At 55.9% G+C, this 18,031-nt stretch overlaps 2 protein-coding genes across 4 annotated transcripts in view; one reads left to right on the top strand and one right to left on the bottom strand.

Moving 5' to 3' along the window:
- Positions 1–18,031, top strand: part of COLEC11 (collectin subfamily member 11) — a 98,538-nt gene that overhangs the window by 26,302 nt on the left and 54,205 nt on the right. The gene's annotated exons all lie outside the window — the stretch shown is intronic.
- On the bottom strand, positions 4,690–16,628 carry RNASEH1 (ribonuclease H1). The gene is given in 8 exon segments (NM_001286019.1): positions 4,690–4,785; positions 5,916–6,040; positions 6,813–6,897; positions 8,242–8,296; positions 10,365–10,464; positions 12,717–12,881; positions 16,230–16,345; positions 16,501–16,628. Coding segments are annotated over 8 exon segments (870 nt in total).

The following is an 18,031-nucleotide window of genomic DNA, read 5'->3' as shown; positions in this document are numbered from 1 at the left end:
TGTGTTTCTGCTCCTGCCCCATATCCATGACCGGCACCCCCCCCCCCCGGCCCCTCCAACCCTAGCTGAATTCCCACCTGCACCAAGGAGCTTTGTGTCGCATGTCAGAAAGCAGCTACCAGAAGCTCTAAAACTCCGTTTGCTTGTGATCCAAGGAAAGGGGCCCTTCTGTGTAGCATGCGGACATGTGGCCCAGGCGGACCAATGTGTCGGGCTGCTCTGGGAGCAGTGCAGCGCAGGCCCCAGAGCCTGAACCAGCCAGCTGCATGGCCAGGCAGGCACACCGTGGCCAGCCCAGCAGGGGCCAGACGACAGCAGGCATGCCAGGCTGACGCCCAGGAGCCAGGGTCTCTTGCCTGCAAGCATCTTCAGCGACAACAGACAACAGCAGTGAAGGCAGGACTGCTCCCAGCCCTGGGCCCTCGGGGCTCCCGCAGTGCCAGGGCAAACCCAGGTGTCCCATACACTGCTGGTAAGAGCCAAAGCGTCTTTGCCAAGGAACCACCAGGGGCTGCCTGGGCGTGGGAAGATGGGCGAGTGATGCTGGAAGTGCTGCAGGAGGCCCTCGGGAGGAGCCTGCCTTTAGTGTGCTGGGAACTGGGGCCAACCCCAGAGAAGTGTGGGGTTACTGGGACCAGCGCCACCACAAACCCTAGGCTGTCCCATGTCCTATAAGCCAGGGACACCTGGCAAAATCCACTAGAAAATGTGTAAAATCAGACCTGGCACGGTAGCCAAATGGCTGCGGTCCCACCTTGCACATGCCAGAATCCCGTGTGGGTGCCAGTTTGTGTCCTACCTGCTCCACTTCCTTTCAAGCTCCCTGCCTGTGGCCAGGAAAAGCAGTGAGGACGGCCCAAAGCCTTGGGACCTTGCACCCACATGGGAGACCTGGAGGAAACCCCTGGGTTTGGATCAGCTCAGCTCCGGCTGTTGTGGCCACTTGGGGAGTGAATCAGCAGATGGAAGATCTTCCTCTATGTGTATCTGCCTTTCCAATAAAAATAAATCTTTAAAAAGGGGGAGGCGGCCTGGCATGGGGGCCTAGCGGCTGAAGTCCTCGCCTTGCCTTGAACGCGCCAGAATCCCACATGGGCACTGGTTCATATCCCGGCAGCCCCACTTCCCATCCAGCTCCATCTGTGGCCTGGGAAAGCAGCCGAGGACGGCCCAGGCCTTGAGACCCTGCACCCGTGTGGAATGTCCGGAAGAGCTCCTGGCTCTTGGTTTCGGATCGGCGCAGCACTGGCCATTGTGGGCACTTGGGGAGTGAATCATCAGATGGAAGATCTTCCTTTCTGTCTCTCCTGCTCTCTGTATATATCTGACTTCGGAATTAAAAAAAATCTTAAAAAAAATGTATAGACTCAATGGCTCTCCTACATTACTTGGGGGGAGGGGTGGAAGTGCTGCAGTACTATGGTACAGTGGGTTAAGCCACTGCCCACAGTGCCAGCATTCCCTTATGAATGTCAGGTCATGCCCAACTTCCAATCCAGCTCCCTGCTAAAACACCTGGAAAAGCTCTTGTGGCCACCGGATAATAAACCAGCAGATAGAACATTTTCTGTCTTTGACGTGGCCTTCCAATCAAGAGAGACACCTTGAGAATATTATTCACAACTTAAGGGGAAGTTAGGCAGTTACGACTCCAGCTGGGCCAGCTGGAGCCCGGGAGGAAGACGCACGCACGCCTCCAGCTCCTTCCTCCCGGGAGGAAGACGCAGGTTTATTCACAGCACGTCCGCCCGTCCTGGACCTCATGCTCCCACGATGAAGCGCAAACTTCGATTCCAGAGTGAGCTGCCCCATCTCATCCTCCTTCTGTAGGGGGCTAGCAGCCCCCACACACGGGTTCCTGTCCAACATCTTGGCAGACTGGTGGAGCCCGCCACCTGTTGCTGGTAGAAGACAGTGAGTATTAATTTCCCAAGTGCCCGAGTGCAGGGCCAGGTTGGCTCTCTCAGCTGTGGGCTCCCTGGGGGGCTTGGGGCTGCGGGCCCAGAGGGCCAACAGGCGCCTTCCCAGTTCAGGCTGATTGGTCCGCCATGACTTCAACTGCCCTTGACTGGTTAACAATATCCTGTTTTCCAGGGAATTGGTGTTTTTTGAAGATTTATTTTATTTGCAGGAGTGACAGCACAGCAGACACAGAGCTGCTCCGACCTTCCAGCACTTCCCACACGGCCAGAGCCAGCAGTGCAGCTGGTGGCAGGTCTCTGACGGGACGAGGGTGTCCCAGGCTGCAGCACCGCTCTCTCCAGGGAACTGACGGTGGCAGCGCGGCCCCGTCAGTCCACGGGCTGCATGAAGGTGGTACCTTTTACTCAGAATCTTGAGTTTCTGGAAGAATCCTCAGGACAAGGCCAAGTGTCAAGTGTACTTTGTAGAGATGCGTGACCTCCTGGGCTTTGTGATCCAGGCCGGTGGGGCCCAGAGTGTCAGCTCTTTAATGTAATGACATCATGACACTAAGAGGGTGATTGGTGTCATTCAAACAGAACCAGGCACTCTGGGCTGACGGAGGGGGAGCCAGCAGCAGATGCCAGGACCTGCTGGGCACCAGAGTCAAGATCATAGGCACGACTGGCATAAGGCCTTGAGGCCAAAACCTTGGAGGACACTTGTCCTGAGGAGTGCAAAGGCTTGTCTCAGCCTGCTTCCTGCCACGGGAACAGGACGCTGGCACACAGGTGTAGGAGGACATCGTGACCCTAGGTCATCGAGCACAGGATTACAGTTGATTGGGCAATGTTTGCATGAGAACAACCGAATGGCTACCTTTTGTATACCTGATTGGATATCATTTGTATGGGAACAGTTCAGTGGACAGCATGTGTATAAGAGCAGCAGGTGGAATATACAAAAGTTCCAAACAAAAGCATAGAAACAGTTGATGGGTTTTGTTGCTAAGCTCAGTACCTCCTCCCTTATCCCACATGACCCTCAGTGTATAGTCTGGTGCCACTAATAAACTTCGACTTTGACCATCAGTCAGAGTCCACGTGTTATTATCGGCTCTGCGCACCAAGTCCATCGCTGCAGGACAGTGACACAGGCACTGTTCCTGTCCCTGCTTCGCCCGAGAGTGTGGCGTTGGGTCGGCCACCTCAGTGACGCAAGGAGGTTCCAATCCCAGCTACTCCTCAGAGGCCCAACCCTACAGGGCAGTTTGGGGTTGTTTCCAGCCCCTGAACCTTGGGGCGAGGCTGAAACCACAGCAAGGAACGTAGGGAAGAGGCACCTGGCCCGAGGCACGTCCAGTAACTCCTGGCTCTCCCTCGGGGGCAGCACCCAAGTCCTGCGGCCTGGACAGACACCTCCCAACCCGAGTGTGTTGCAGGCTGTGGCAACCCGTCCTGGGACTTCTCAGCGGCCACACCCTGACACCTTGACCTTCAGACACCCCTGTGCCTACCCTGTCAGCCCTGCCTCTTGGGGGAACCAGAGACAAGGTTTCTCTGGGGACAGAGGCTACGACACTGACTCCCACAACCACCTGCCCCAGGGGGTGGGAAGCCCCTTCCTCATACGTGACTCAGACACACCCTCTGTGGGAACACTCCTGGGAGAAGCAGCTGACTCCTGCAGCAACAGCGGAACAAGGCGGGCCCAGGGCACTGCTGGGTGGTCTGTGCGTGTGCAGGCACAAGGCGGGCCCAGGGCACTGCTGGGATGGTCTGTGTGCACGCACAGGGCACGCCCAGCGCACTGAGATCCCACATGGGCGCTGGTTTGTGTCCCAGCTGCTCCACTTCCTATCCAGCTCCCTGTTTGCGGCTTGGGAAAGTAACAGAGGGTGGCCCCAGTCCATGGGACCCTGTACCCATGTGGGAAGCCTGGAGGAGGCTTCTGGCTGTGGGTCAGTTCTGCCCTGACCACTGTGGCCATTTGGGGAGTGAACCAGTGGACAGAGGGCCTCTTTGTCTCCTCTGTAAATATGCATTTCAAATAACAATGAACAAATCATTAAAAAAAAGAGAGCAGAGTGAGAGATCTTGTGCCCACTGGCTCCTTCCGCAGTGCCCACAGCAGCCAGGCTACAGCCGGGATGGCCAGGCTCTGCAGCCCAGGGCCAAGACCTCCATCCTGGTCTCCGAGGATGGCAGCGGCTCAAGGCCTTGGCATCTTTGCCGCTGTCGCAGGCGCGCTGGCAGGAAGCTGGCTGGGAAGTGGAGCAGCTGCGAAGTGAGCCGCTGTCACAAAGGTGGCATGATGTGGAAGAGGTATTTCTGCATTTCTCTGTAAGGGCCCAGCAGCCACTCCTCTGTGCGCAGCTTCTGCCCCTGCATGGGCTAAGGCCCGGCTCACGCTCCCCCTGCAGAGCTGGGACCCCAGCAGCTGCGACTTCCTCCAGCGCACACTCCAGTCATCTGTGTCGACTGACACCAGCTCTTCTGGACACTTCCGGGTTTCTCGTCTCAATCTTTAACCCATGTTTTACATTATTCCTTAGAGAAATCAAGGCCCAAGATTCTGGGCCAGACTGCAACAAAACCAACGAGAACAGCGTGAGCCCAATCGGCGGAAGGGCAGTGTCTCGGATCTCACCATTAGTTTATTACACCTGTAACGAGGCTGCAGCGGCCCCACCGCGCCCCCGCCCCCGCCAGCCCACAGCAGCATCCCGCAGAGGCAGCCCACCCCAGGGGTCCAAGCACTCCCAGCCGTGCTGGGCTGCCCCGGGTTCTAAATGACTCCATCTTCAGGCTGCTTAGCTCCCTCCCGAGCCAGCCTGTCAGCTTCTTCATTGCCTGTGAATCCCGAGTGACCAGGAACATGCATCTGTGAAAGCAAAGTTTCTTTTTATTCTTTCTGAATTTTCCATAAGCTACACCTCACTACCCTGTCCCTGATTAAAATCCCCAAAGCACCCTGACCTGAGCCCAGTGTGTATGTGCACGCATCCTTATGCACTTATGCAACAAGGCTGTTTAAATTCTACTTTATTTTGGGCCTGGTGTGGTAGCCTAGTGGCTGAAGTCCTTGCCTTGTACGTGCCAGGATCCCACGTGGGCCACCCATGTGGGAGACCCTGATGGATTTCCTGGCTCAGTTATCTAATCCTCAGCCTGCAAGCGCCAGCATCCTATAGGGGCACTGGTTCATGTCCCAGCTGCTCCGCTTCCCATCCAGCTCCCTGCCTGTGCCCTGGGAAGGCAGCAGAGGACGGCCCAGAGCCTTGAAACCCTGCACCCGCTTGGGAGACTCAGAGCAAGCCCCTGGCTCCTGGCTTTGGATCAGCTCAGCTCTGGCCATTGCGGTCGCTTGGGGAATGAGTCAGTGGCTGGAAGACCTTCCTCTCTGTCTCTCCTCCTCTCTGTAACTCTTTCTATTAAAAAATAAATCTTTAAAAATTAAAATAAATTTTACTTTATTTCTCCACAAATTGGATTTTACATTCTTATGGCTTTGACTCCACTTTAAAAAGGGGACACGGTCAGCTTCCCAGGCAGAGCACATGCGTGCAAGCAGGAGTGAGTGCACATTTACACCCAGGTGGCCCCAGTGTCCCCAGACTCACGGGGAGCAGAGCGCAAGGTAGGCGGAGACCACGAGGTCGGCTCACCGCCTTGCCATCTCTTATAACTGTATTACTGCTCTGTGTACCAAACCCATCATAACAACCAATTCCCACCAAACAGACAGGCGGACTCCCAGGTCACTCTAGCAGGGTTGAAGCGCACAGCAGTCACAGCCCTCAGCCACAGCGCGTCCTGCACCTCGCCCCACTCTGCCCGAGACCAGCACGCCCCACACGGTGCTCAGGGAACCCCAGAAGCTTCCATGTGCATTGTGACCTATGTCACAGAAACTGCTGATGAGTCACGGAGCCCTGAGCACAGCCCACGCACATCTAGTCAATCAGACCGTCAGCTTGCAAGGGCCAGACACAGGGCAGACATGAGACTCACCCACCGGATGTCCATGCCCCGCGTGAGCCTCTCGAGCTGCATGAAGTCCTCCTTGTTGGTGACCTCCTTCCCAGCGCTGGTCCTCCAGCCATTCTTCTTCCAGCCCTCAACCCAGCTGGTGATGCCTGAGGACGCAAACCCACTCATCCGCCAGCCTGGGCGCCGCCCTGCCTGCCTCCCTGTCTGCCTCTCACGCCCCGAACCCGGGCTCCTTACAGCCCCGGTAGGCCAGCATGGCGATGCTCTTGGCCTCATCTTGTCCCTTCCCTCTGAACCTAACCCATGACTCCAAGCCAAAGCGGTGCCTGCCTCTGGAGGGGAAGCCTTCTGGTCTCTTCAGCAGCCCCTCACGTGCTCTGAAACAGCCCACAGAAGCCACAGCCCACGGGAACTCTGTTCCTCACCAGTGTGCAAACCCAAGGAGCCTAAGCTCAGAGCCGTGTGCACCTCACGCGTGTGCGGGTGTATGTGGCAAACACACACCCGTGTGCTACGCAGCAGAGCGGCACAGGGGCCCCAGATCCTCTCCCAAACAGCATCTTGCTACCACCTGCGTCCTGCCCCTTACACTCCCTCCTACCCAGAAACACACCCACTTCTCTTCAGATATCAGAAAAATACACAAAACAGAACGTGTGGGGCCTGTACTGGGGCAGTGGGCGGGGCCATCAGCACCCCGCGTCACCAGCATCTCATGCGGGCGCCAGCTTGAATCCTGACTCCCCTCCCCACGGGAAAAGAGCAGATGGCCCAAGTGCTTAGGAGTCTGTCACCCACGGGAGGGCCCAGATAAAGCTGCCGTGTCCTGGCTCAGCTGGCCCAGTGCTGCCCACTACAGCCAGCTGGCAGGTGACCCAATCAAACTAGATAAACCGAAAGCACACGGTGGAAGCTTACCATTTATAGTGAACATGCTGTCCGTATAAAGGACCAGCTTGTGGATGCGCTGAGCCCTGGCCTGTTCAATGGCTCTGCAGGCTGCCTTGGGAAAGCACGGGAGACGTCAGAGCGCGCCGAGCCGGACACGGCCGTGCAAAATGACCAACGTTTATGCAACAATGCCTGACATACTTCTGTTCATGAGTTTTCAGAACTTTTCCAGAAAATTCCTATCTTTACTTTTCCCCTTCTATTTTATTTTTAATTTTATGATACAATTCCATAGGCTCTGGGATTTCCCCCATATTATTACTACAGTATAGCTCTTCATAAGCAGTCAGAAGTCCATCATTCTGCTAAGTGTGTCCTGACATTGTGGTTACAGACAATGACAGTCCAGCATCCTATGGTCAAGATAAACCCAACAGCTTCACTGGGAGTCCGCCTCTGCTTTGGATACTGCACTGCATCATATTACACAGTTATTATGCATTCCCTTACTGAGAAGCCATAAAACAAAATCAACAGGAATAAAGCTAAAAAAATTTATAACACCACAACGTCAAATAACCTGCTACTGAATGACCAATGTGTTGCTGAAGAAATGAAAAAGAAAAGAAAAAAACCTGACACTGTGTGATCTATGAGTCAGTGAAGAATTTATTAAGAGAAAAGAAACTTTTGAAGAAATTAAAATAAAAATCTCCTAACCTATAAGCTGTAGCAAAAACAGTATTCAAAGGGCTACTGAGCTTATGGTTTGCATGAGGGCTGCCTTATACCACAGAAAATATATGGTATTTGTCCTTTAGGTATAGACTTATTTCACTGAGCATAATGGTCTCTAGTTGGGACCACCTAGTTGCAAATGGTATAATTTCATTCTTTTTAATGGCTGAGTAGTATTCCATGGAGTAGCTGTACCACAGTTTCTTTAACCACTCCTCTTTGGAAAGGCGGCTGAATTGTTTCCATGTCTTTGCTATTGTAGATTGTAGGGTTACAGATCCCCTTCTCAAATGCAGTTTTCATTTCCTTTGGATATGTTCCTAGGAGCGGGATAGCTGGGTCATAAGGCAGGTTTAGTTGCAATTCTCTAAGCACTCTCCATACTGATTTCCACAGTGGTTGTACTAGCCAGCAGGTGTTGTTAGTACAGTTCTGAATGTGGGCCAGTCTCACTGGAGTTAGGTGGAACCTCAGTGGCTTCCATTTGTATCTCCCTGACGGCAGGGAGCCTGAGCATTTTTTCCTATGTCTATTAGCCATTTGAATGTGTTCTTGCGAAACATGTGCGTTCATTTCCTTGGCTGAGAATCCCAGACTTTCAGAATGTCGCTAACCCTGAGTTTGTTCTGGACATGGAAGCTCACAGACAGCCGGGGTGACAGGCTGCCAGGCTCGCGGCTGCGGCTCAGGAGAATGTCTGGTACATCCGACAACTTACCTGGACCTCGGCTCTTTGGTTCGTCTGTCGCCCAGGAAGTCTAACGCTGAGGTTTCTGTCTCCAAAAATGCAAAAGAAAACACAATTATAAAGTTAATCCTCTTGGTGACTTCTATTTTAATTTATTTTTTTTGTTAAAATTTATTTATATTGGAAATGCAGATATTCAGAGAGGAGGAGAGGCAGACAGGAAGAACTTCTGTCCCAAGTAGCCGCAACAGCTGGAGCTGAGCTGATCTGAAGCCAAGAGCCAGAAGCCTCTTCTGGGCCTCCCACGTGGGTGCAGGGTTTCAAGGCTTTGGGCCATCCTCGACTGCTTTCCCAGGCCACAGGAAGGGAGCTGGATGAGAAGTGGGGCCCATATGGGATCCTGGCGTATTCAAGGTGAGGACTTTAGCTGCTAGGCCACTGTGCCAGGTCCAACTTCTATTTTACTGTTAATGGATAATACAGTATATATCTTATGTGAAATATAAAACACACACAGCGTCTCCACGGCATGTGATGTGCACAATGAGCTACTTCAACACCAGCATCCCGTAGAAGCACTGGTTTCTGTCCCGCAGGGTGGCCCGAGCACTTGAGCCCTGTGCCCACAGGGGTCCTGATTGAACTGCTGCTCCTGGCTTCAGCTGGGCCAAGCCTGGCCTCTGGGGCCATCGGGAAATCAACCAGCAAATGGAAGACTTTCTTTAATACTGAGGGAAGGTTAACGCAGAAGCACCCGGCAGCAGCAGCAGAGCAGGCGGGCACCGCAGCAAGGAGTGGGGCCACGGCGCTGGCAGCAGCCTGATGGACACGGGACAGGCTGTGTCCTCCTCCTCCTGCCACGACTGTCACCAGCAGGGACACTGAAGCATCAAGCTGACCCATCAGCATCTGCCCCGACCTGGAGGGAGCACGCCGTGGCTGCAGGCACTCTGTCCGCTGCAAACTCAGCCGCGCAGTGGCAAGTTCCCAGGGGCAGAGCGGCCACGAGCATCAGCTGCTGCCCAAGCTCCGTCACCCACAGGCACCGGACACCCTCTCAGAGCCAGGGTGACCTCTAAGCTCCTGATCTTGGCGGGGACAGGTCCCTGCATCCCCAGGGCACCCAGAACCCTTGGGTCCTGCAGTGAGAGCCTGTCAGTGAGTCAGACTTAAAATCAGGGCTAGGAAGTCAAGGCCGAGAGCAGAGCCGCTCAGCACCGACACAGCTCCAAGCTGCGCTCCACTGGCCTGGCCAGAGCTGAGTGCCGGGCCGACTGTCCAAACAGCCGCTGTGCCTGCAGAGCTGAGAAGCGCAGCTTTCAGGGAAACCAGCAAGCCGCCTCCTGCCATGCAAGCACCCCAGATGGGTGCAGGGCTCAGTCCCTGCTGCCCTCCTAACGCAGAGGAAGGCAGTGGAGGACGACCAGAGTGCCAGGGCCCACCACCCACGGGGGGACACGGCTGCCGTTCCTGGCTGCTGGCTTGGCCTGGCCCAGCCAACTGTCGCAGCCACCCGGAAAATGAACCAACAGATGGAAGACCCCCTCCCTAAGCATCCCTCCCTTGCTCTGTCACTCTGCCTTTCAAATGTATACATCTTTCTTTTAAAAAAAAATCGTCTTTTCTGGGCAGGTGACTGGCACAGCACTGCTTCCCCTTCCTGCCCACGTGCAGCAGGCGATGGCTCCAACAGCACAGCCCCTGCCAGCCCTGGAGCCCCGGCCGTTGTGCCCTTCTGGGGAATGAACCAGTGGACGGCAGACCTGCAGTGTCTGACTCAGTACCTTGCCAATAAAATCAGACGAAGGTTTCCCCGAGTCGGTACTGTGGCACAGTACAGGAAGCTGCCATGGAGGCACAGGCATCCCACACGGCACCAGTTCAAGTCCGGCTGCCTCACTCCCATCCAGCTCTCTGGTGGTGCGGCTGCAACAGCAGCAGACGGTCGCCCACGGGCTTGGGCCCCTGCACCCACGTAAGAGACCCCCAAGGTTGGCCCAGCTCTGGCAGCTGCAGCCAGGCAAGGGCGTGTACCAGCAAATGGAAGATCTTTCTCTCTGTGTAACCCTGCATTCCAAATAAATGCAAATTTTAAAAAGGGCGTTTTGTTTCACTTTGTCTCATGTACAAACCTTAGCTTTCTCTCTACTTACAAAGGATGTCCTGGCCCCCAGTAAACACCAATCCCTGCTCGTGCCCGCCTCCGCCCGTTGCTGGAGCAGCAGCCATCGGTGTAGACGACGACAAATTCTCCTGGGAGAGGGGACAGGGAGGGCAGTGGGGCTCGTGTCACCAGTCGCTAAAATTCACCTCAGCTACACCTGAAGCGGATTCAGCGTGTGGAGCCATGAGGCCAGCTTCCTGGTAATATTTCCTGCCAGGAACCAGCCGGCAATGCCTGGCCTACTGCCAGATGCCAGGCTCGTCAAAGCCAGCTCGCCCTCGCTAAAACAGGGAGACCCGCTGCTTACAGCCCACGCCAGCGCCACATCCCCAAGCTGCACAGAGCAGGCGCATGAAGCCCCCAGAGCCCAGCAGCAAGCACCCGTCCACAATGCAGACCAAAGGCACAGGAGGGGGCAGGCAGAGGACGGCCATGCTCCTCCAAAGCGCAGAGGGACTCACCCCGCAGCCATGACCCCAGCTCCCGTCCAGCCCCGAGAAGCATCTGATGCTGTGTCTGGGGCCCTGGGATTTAGCACCACTAAGATGGCTAATCTGTTGTGCTTCCTACCAGTAATTAACCACATCGAGGGGACTTGTCTAGTCTTTTGACACACTCAGAGGCAAGACAAACAGATTCACCAACATTTTCTACTGTTTCCCTTTAAGTTACAGAATGGATTTTTTTCTTCTTCTTTTTTTTTAAAAAAGATCTACTCTATCTATCTGAAAGCTACCACTAGATCAGAAGTGGAGCCCACCCAGGGCAGTAGCCTAGCAACTAAAGTCTTCGCCTTTCATGAGCAGGGATCCCATATGGGCACCGGTTCATATCCCAGCTGCTCCACTTCCCATCCAGTTCCCTGCTTGTGACCTGGGAAAGCAGTCGAGGACGGCCCAAAGCCTTGGGACCCTGCACCCACTTAGAAGACCCGGAAGAAGCTCCTGGCTCCTGGCTTGGATTGGCTCAGCTCCGGCCATTGTGGCCACTTGAGGAGTGGACCAGTAGATGGAAGATCTTCCTCTCTGTCTCTCCTTCTCTCTGTATATCTGACTTTGCAATAAAAAAAATAAATTTTTATTAAGAAGAAAAAAGCAGTGGAGCCCACATGGGACGCCAGCATTATGTGGCAGCTGCCCCTCACAATCTCTAACACATAAATGGGTCTGGTGCGGTGACACAGTGCTTAAGCTGTCACCCATCAGCACCCATGAGTGCTGGCTGGAGTACCTGCCACTTCCCGATAACACTCCTGGGGAAGAAGCAAAGACGGCCTAAGTCCTTGGACCCTGTGACCCACGCTTGGAGTTCGGGCTGGCTTCAGCAGAGCAGTCCTGGCGAGCACAGTAGTTACAGAGGGAACCGACCAACCCACGAGTGACCTCTTGCCCCTGTAGCTGGGCCAGTCACACAAGAGGAGAGCTGACTCCCAGAACAGGGCAGAGGGAGAGTCCACGGCCTCCTTGCGCCTCAGGACACAGTCGACTCTCACGCCGCACACGCACTGGGTAGAAAAGGCTCCGCAATGCTGCAGCCAACCAACGGCAACCACTGCCTGGGACAGCCCATCCCACACACTGGGCTGTGTGGGTTACGTCCTGGCTCCGCTCCACAGCTCCAGCTTCCTGCTCACGCGCCTCTGGAGGAGCAGGCAGCGAGCAAGCAGCCGGGTCCCTGCAGTGGGAGACCCAGCACGAGCCTCGGCTCCTGGGCAGCTGGGGCACAAACCAGTCACACAGGCTTCCTCTTCTGCCTCTTACGATAAATAGAAACAAAACCAGCACCCAGCTCCGTCAGGGACAGCTGCTACTTGACACTGAAGTCTCTGCATTTTCCCTCAGTGATCTGAAGCACGCTGAGCTTAAGAAACACCAGCATCGGGCCCGGCATGACAGCCTAGTGCCAAAATCCTAGCCTTGCATGAGCCGGCATCCCACATGGGCACCGGTTCTAGTCCCAGCTGCTCCACTTGCCATTCAGCTCCCTGCGTGTGGCCTGGGAGAGCAAGAAGGGATGGCCCAAAGCCTTGGGACCCTGCACCTACATGGGAGACCTGGAGGAAGCTCCTGGCTCCTGGCTCTGGATCAGCTCAGCTCTGGCCATTGCGGCCACTTGGGGAGTGAACCAGCAGACAGAAGATCTTTTTCTCTGTAAATCTTTCAAATAAATAAATAAATAAATAAATAAATAAATCTTACCAAAAAAACTACCAGCATTTCAAAAGACAAGACAGTTGTACTTGCAAACCCACAGCTGCTTCCTCAGCACACCCAACCCTCGGCCGCCCTGCACTCCTCAGGCAGAAACCGGAGCGCTCCCACACAGCCGTGCTGGCGCTTACCCAGGTAAGAGAATGTGTCCGGGCTGACCAACGGGGCCTCCGAGGGCTGTCTCGCCTGCTTCGCGCATGGCTCCGTGCCCTCCAGACCCTCAGCCTCCCCCGACGGCTCCCGGGGCCGCTTGCCGGGTCTCACCAGCGATGCCTCTGCAGCTTTGTCTTTCTGCCCTGAAAGACAAGAGTCGCCGAGTGAGCTGGAAACAGTGAGCGTCACCTGGGATGCTGCAGGACCGAGAACTCCGGAAGTTACTCAACAAACTGCATCAGACTGCAGCAGGTTGCGCTCACAGCCAGGAAGAGGGAGGACTCGGTACACGCCATCAGACTCCGACAGGCCAGGCCAGAACCCTGCAGTCTACGCGTCTCGGGCCTTCTGCTGCAAATGAAATCAGGACCTGATGGCGCTGACAGACACCACAGGCTCTCCACTCCGTTGCAATCATGGGGAAATCAAGGGGATTTTTTTCTCAGGAAAAACTAAAAGAAAAAAAAAATTAAAGAATTATTTATGTGAAAGGAAGAGAGAGAGAAACAGAGGCAGAGCCCCCATGTGCCGGTGTCCTCCCCACATGGCTGCCACGGTCGGTCAGGCCAGATGGGAGCCAGGTTGGGCTGGGTCTGGCATGGGCGTGGGGGCCAAGCACTCCAGCCAGTCTCCACTGTTCTCCCTGGAAAGGAGCAGCCAGGACTCAAGACCAGCATCCATATGGGAGGCTGACACTGCATGTGGTGGCTTACCCACTACACCACAGCATCACCTCAGAATTAAAAAAAAATGGTTTATCCCCAGCTGGTTGCAATGGCCAGAGCTGAGCTGATTTAAAGCCAAGAACCAGGGGCTTCCTACGGGTCTCCCGCACAGGTGCAGAGCCCTAAGGCTTTGGGCCATCCTCTACTACTTTCCCAGGCCACAAGCAGGGAACTAGATGGGAAGTAGAGCAGCTAGGACACAAACCAGTGCCCATATGGGATGCTGGTGCTATCAGGCTGAGGATTAGACAATCGAGCCATGGTGTTGGCCCCCTGGAATGAAATTTTTTTTACGAGAAGTGGTGTCAGGCCCACCGTGGTAGCATAGTGGCTAAAGTCCTCACCTTGGATCCCACATGGGCACCAGTTCTAATCCCAGCAGCCCCGCTTCCCATCCAGCTCCCTGCTTGTGGCTTGGAAGAGCAGTCAAGGACGGCCCAAAGCTTTGGGACCCTGCACCTACGTGGGAGACCCGGAAGAGGTTCCTGGATCCTGGCTTCAGATCGGCACAGCACCGGCAGTTGCGGTCACTTGGGGAGTGAATCACCAGACGGAAGATCTTCCTCTCTGTCTCTCTTGATCTCTGTATATCTGACTTTCCAATAAAAATAAACAAGTCTTTAAAAGAAAAGAAAAAAAGATCAGTGAGGACCAGTGGTGTCCTCTGTCAGCCCCCGTCTGTCCTAAACGCTGGAATTAGATGTACTCCAGTTTCTTAAAGACTTAGCATTTTTTCCTGGCGGCGTGGCCTAGCGGCTAAAGTCCTCACCTTGAACGCACCGGGATCCCATATGGGCACCGGTTCTAATCCCGGCAGCTCCACTTCCCATCCAGCTCCCTGCTTGTGGCCTGGGAAAGCAGTCGAGGACGGCCCAAAGTTTTGGGACCCTGCACCCGTGTGGGAGACCTGGAAGAGGTTCCTGGTTCCCGGCATCGGATCGGCGCAGCACTGGCCCGTTGCGGCTCACTTGGGGAGTAAAACATCGGATGGAAGATCTTCCTCTCTGTCTCTCCTCCTCTCTGTATATCAGGCTTTCTAATAACAATAAAAAAAAATCTTTAAAAAAAAAAAAAAAAAAAGACTTAGCATTTTTCATTTGGCAGAGTGCCAGAGAAACCAACCTCGTCCATCCGCTGGCCCGTCCCCCGGTGCCCGCTGAAGCCTGGAGCCAGGCGCTCCATCACACTCTCCCACGTCTGGGCAGGACCCCAGGTACTTGGTCCCTGCTGTCTCCCCCATGTTAGCAGGAGAGGTGGGGGCCTCGATCCCAGGGACTCCAGCTGGCCCTGCTGGCCCTGCAGGCCACCTCAAGGGCTCTGATCTGAGGCCATGGAGAAAGGCCGAGGCAGTGCACACAAGTCCAGCTTCAGTACAGTTTCCAGAAACAGAAACACATGGCAACTGGGTTCCTCAGGGGCAGCACTACTAATCATTTAACTCAGGGTGGATGTGTGCCGTGCCGGGGGTTCTGCAGCAAGACTTCAGCATGGTCTGGGAGCAGCCAGAGGCTCCACTCAGCGGAGCCGAGAATGACTTAGAGCAGCACGTCCGATCCTGCAGCCTCACCCTCACTCGGGGCCAGCGTGATGGCACAGCAGGCAAAACTTTCACTTGTGGCACCAACACTTCATATGGGTGCCAATCGTGTCTGGCTGCTCCACTTTCCACCCGGCTCCCTAAAGCAGCTGGCAAACGAGAGGTTGGTCCAAAGCCTTGGGGGCCTGTGCCCACGTGGGAGACCCGGAAGAAGCTCCTGGCTCCAGATCAGCTCAGCTCTGGCCATTGAGGCCATCTGGGGAGTGAACCAGAGGATGGAAACCCGCATTGCCAATACAAATAAACATTTAGAAATCAAAGGGTGTTTACACTGAATTTTATTCATCTATTGGAAAGCCAAGAGTCACAGGGAGAAACAGGGAATGACAGAGTGAAGTTCTGTGCACTGGCTGCTTCCTGCAAGGAGAGTGAGACGCTTCCTCAAAGCGGAAACCCCCTTGATGTTGCCAGGAGCTTTTATTCCACTTCTGCTTTCTTTCAATACACCACTTCTTGCTTTATTTGCAAAAAATGCCTCAAGAACAACAGCAAGCAGGCAGGGGTGCAGACGTCCTGTGCGTGCACCTCGGGTGGTGTCCGGGCCAGCTTCTCCCAGCAGCTTTCTGCTCCCGTGGACCCTGCGGGCCAGCCGGGAAGGGCTCAGGCCCCAGGGTGGGAGCCCTGGCCGAGCCCCACGCTCCTGGATTCAGCCCAGCCAGCCCTTCATGTCGAGGGAAATCATGGGGTGGGCCAGCACACCGGATCAACATTTCTCCCTGCGCTTTCATCAACATAAAACCAAAAATGCTGCTGGAACAAGCAGCCATGCTGCCCTCTGACTTCCACATGCCCGTGTCCCCTTCGGGAAACCCTCAACGTTGAAGAACTCTACTTCCCGCGCACAGCGCAGCACTGCGGTAGGCCACACAGGTGCACGACGTTACGGGTGCTAAGCACAGCCCTCCACAGCTGGAACCACGGCCACTGGGCCTAGGAACTGCACTTTCCTCGCTGCTGTTCAGAAGGCAGAATTAGAGGCCAAGAGAGAGCTCTTGCATCCTGCGGTTCACTCCCCGATTAGCTGCCACAGACTGAAGACCCGACCCAGGAGCTTCTTCCAGCTCTCCAAAGGGAGGGGCCCGTCTCCTGCTGCTTTCCCTGGCGCGTTAGCTGGCAGCAGCCCCGAAGAAGCCAGAGTCCCGCACGGCGGCCCCTACCCGGCTGCTGACCTGCAGGACCCTCGGGGCTCGCCGCGCTCCTGACAAACGCCCACGCCGCATCCTCCGTGGCGAACTTCTTGAACCTGGCGGCAGGAAAGCGGTCCACCTGGGCGCGGCACTCCTCCCTGCAAAACACGCGCAGCTCCAGCCTCTGCGGCCCCTGCGCCCCTGCGCTCCGGGGCCGGGACCAGCCGCCAGCCGACCCTCGGGCCCCCAGTGTCCACGCCCGCTCGTGGACCCTCCCCAGCCGGCCCAGCCAGCCCCGGGCACCGGCTCTCACCAGCTGGCGAACACCCCCGTCCGCCGGCCCCTGCGGACGGCATAGAACATCCCGAGGCCGCAGCAGCGGCAGCCGTGGCGCACGGCGGCCCAGGTGACTCTGTGGGCCAGAGACAGGAGCCCGGGCATCACTCACGCCCGGGAACCGGGCAGCATCCTCGCCGGGACACCTGCTGCCTCACCGGGGACCGCTCCGCGACCACACTTCCGGCTCGGCGCGGAAAGATGACGGCGAGGGCGGGGCCTGGGGCGGCCACGTGCGGGGAGCTTGTAGAGGGCGGAGCCTGGCGCAGCCAAGAAAGGTGCTTGAGGGGGCGGGGACTGGGGGCGGGGCTTGTGGGCGGAGCCTGGTTCGGGCGGGGTGTGCACTTACTCCTGGTTAAAAGAATGATGTGCTGCTTTAGGTTTCTGCCTACTGAGACTCCGTTAAGATCCCCCTCTCCGTGCACAAGCCCCGTTTTTGCTTCTGTTCCACAGAGCCCGATGCCAGGCGCGGAGAGCGCCATCGAGTCGCCCACGCAGATGGCAGGGCCCCTGGCCCCTAGCGCCTGAGCCCCCCACGGAAGGCTGGAATTGGGAGTCCAGCCCTCCCAGGTTCGTCCTGGTGCCCCTGGCCGCTTGGCTGGGCACTCGCCCTCCTCTTCTTGTGTTTGTTTTCTGGGCTTTGAAAAAACGATTTCTTTGTATTGTTGCTGTTGTTAGGCAGATATACAGAGAGGAGATACAAAGAGAAAGATCTTGGTCCACTGGTTCACTCCCCAAGTGGCCGCAATGGCCAGAGCTGAGCTGATCCAAAGCCAGGAGCCAGGAGCTTCCTCTAGGTCTCCCATGTAGGTGCAGGGTCCCAAGGCTTTGGGCTGTCCTCAACTGCTTTCCCAGGCCACAAGCAGGAAGCAAGATGGTGCCTGGAGCAGCTGGGGCATGAACCGGTACCTATATTATCCTGGCTCTTGCAAGGCGAGGATTTAGCCACTGAGCCTTCGCACCTGGCCCTGTGTGTACTGGACCCTTGGTCATTAATCCCCAGGGCTGCAGCTGGCCACCTGTGGTGTTGCCTGGGGGGGGTCAGGGTTGAGCGTTGGGGCAGCAGAGCGCCAAAGGGTGAGTAGGGCACACAGGGCCCACCTGACCAGCAGCCAGCGCTGGTGGTGGGGACCCAACACCAGGTGCAACAAACTTTCTGGTGATTTTAAGTTCACCTGGGAAGGAGCACCGGCAAGCCCACTCATTATCTTCAGCTTAGCTTTCCCACTGGCTCTCACTTCCTGTTTGCTACCTGCTACCATCTGGGCAAGATGTCCTAAAAGCCAGGCAGTGACCACCACTCCTTTCAGCTGACCGCCAGCCTGGTCTTGGGGTCACACCCACCTGGGACTTGCTTCCCTCCGGGGTGGCTGGCTGGGGCACTTGATCCCTCAGTGCTGTTGGCCACAGTCCTTGTCAAGGGTCACTGTGTGGTTTCCCAGAGTTCCAAGTCTGTGTCTTCCGGGACTTCACTGGGCAGTTACTCTTTCTGAAAACCTTTTCTTCCT

This window comes from Ochotona princeps, chromosome 8, assembly GCF_030435755.1.
Source record: "Ochotona princeps isolate mOchPri1 chromosome 8, mOchPri1.hap1, whole genome shotgun sequence".
Classification (NCBI taxonomy): Eukaryota; Metazoa; Chordata; class Mammalia; order Lagomorpha; family Ochotonidae; genus Ochotona; species Ochotona princeps.
The sequence above is the reverse complement of the archived record's forward strand: the minus strand, read 5'-3'. Positions and strand labels throughout refer to the sequence as shown.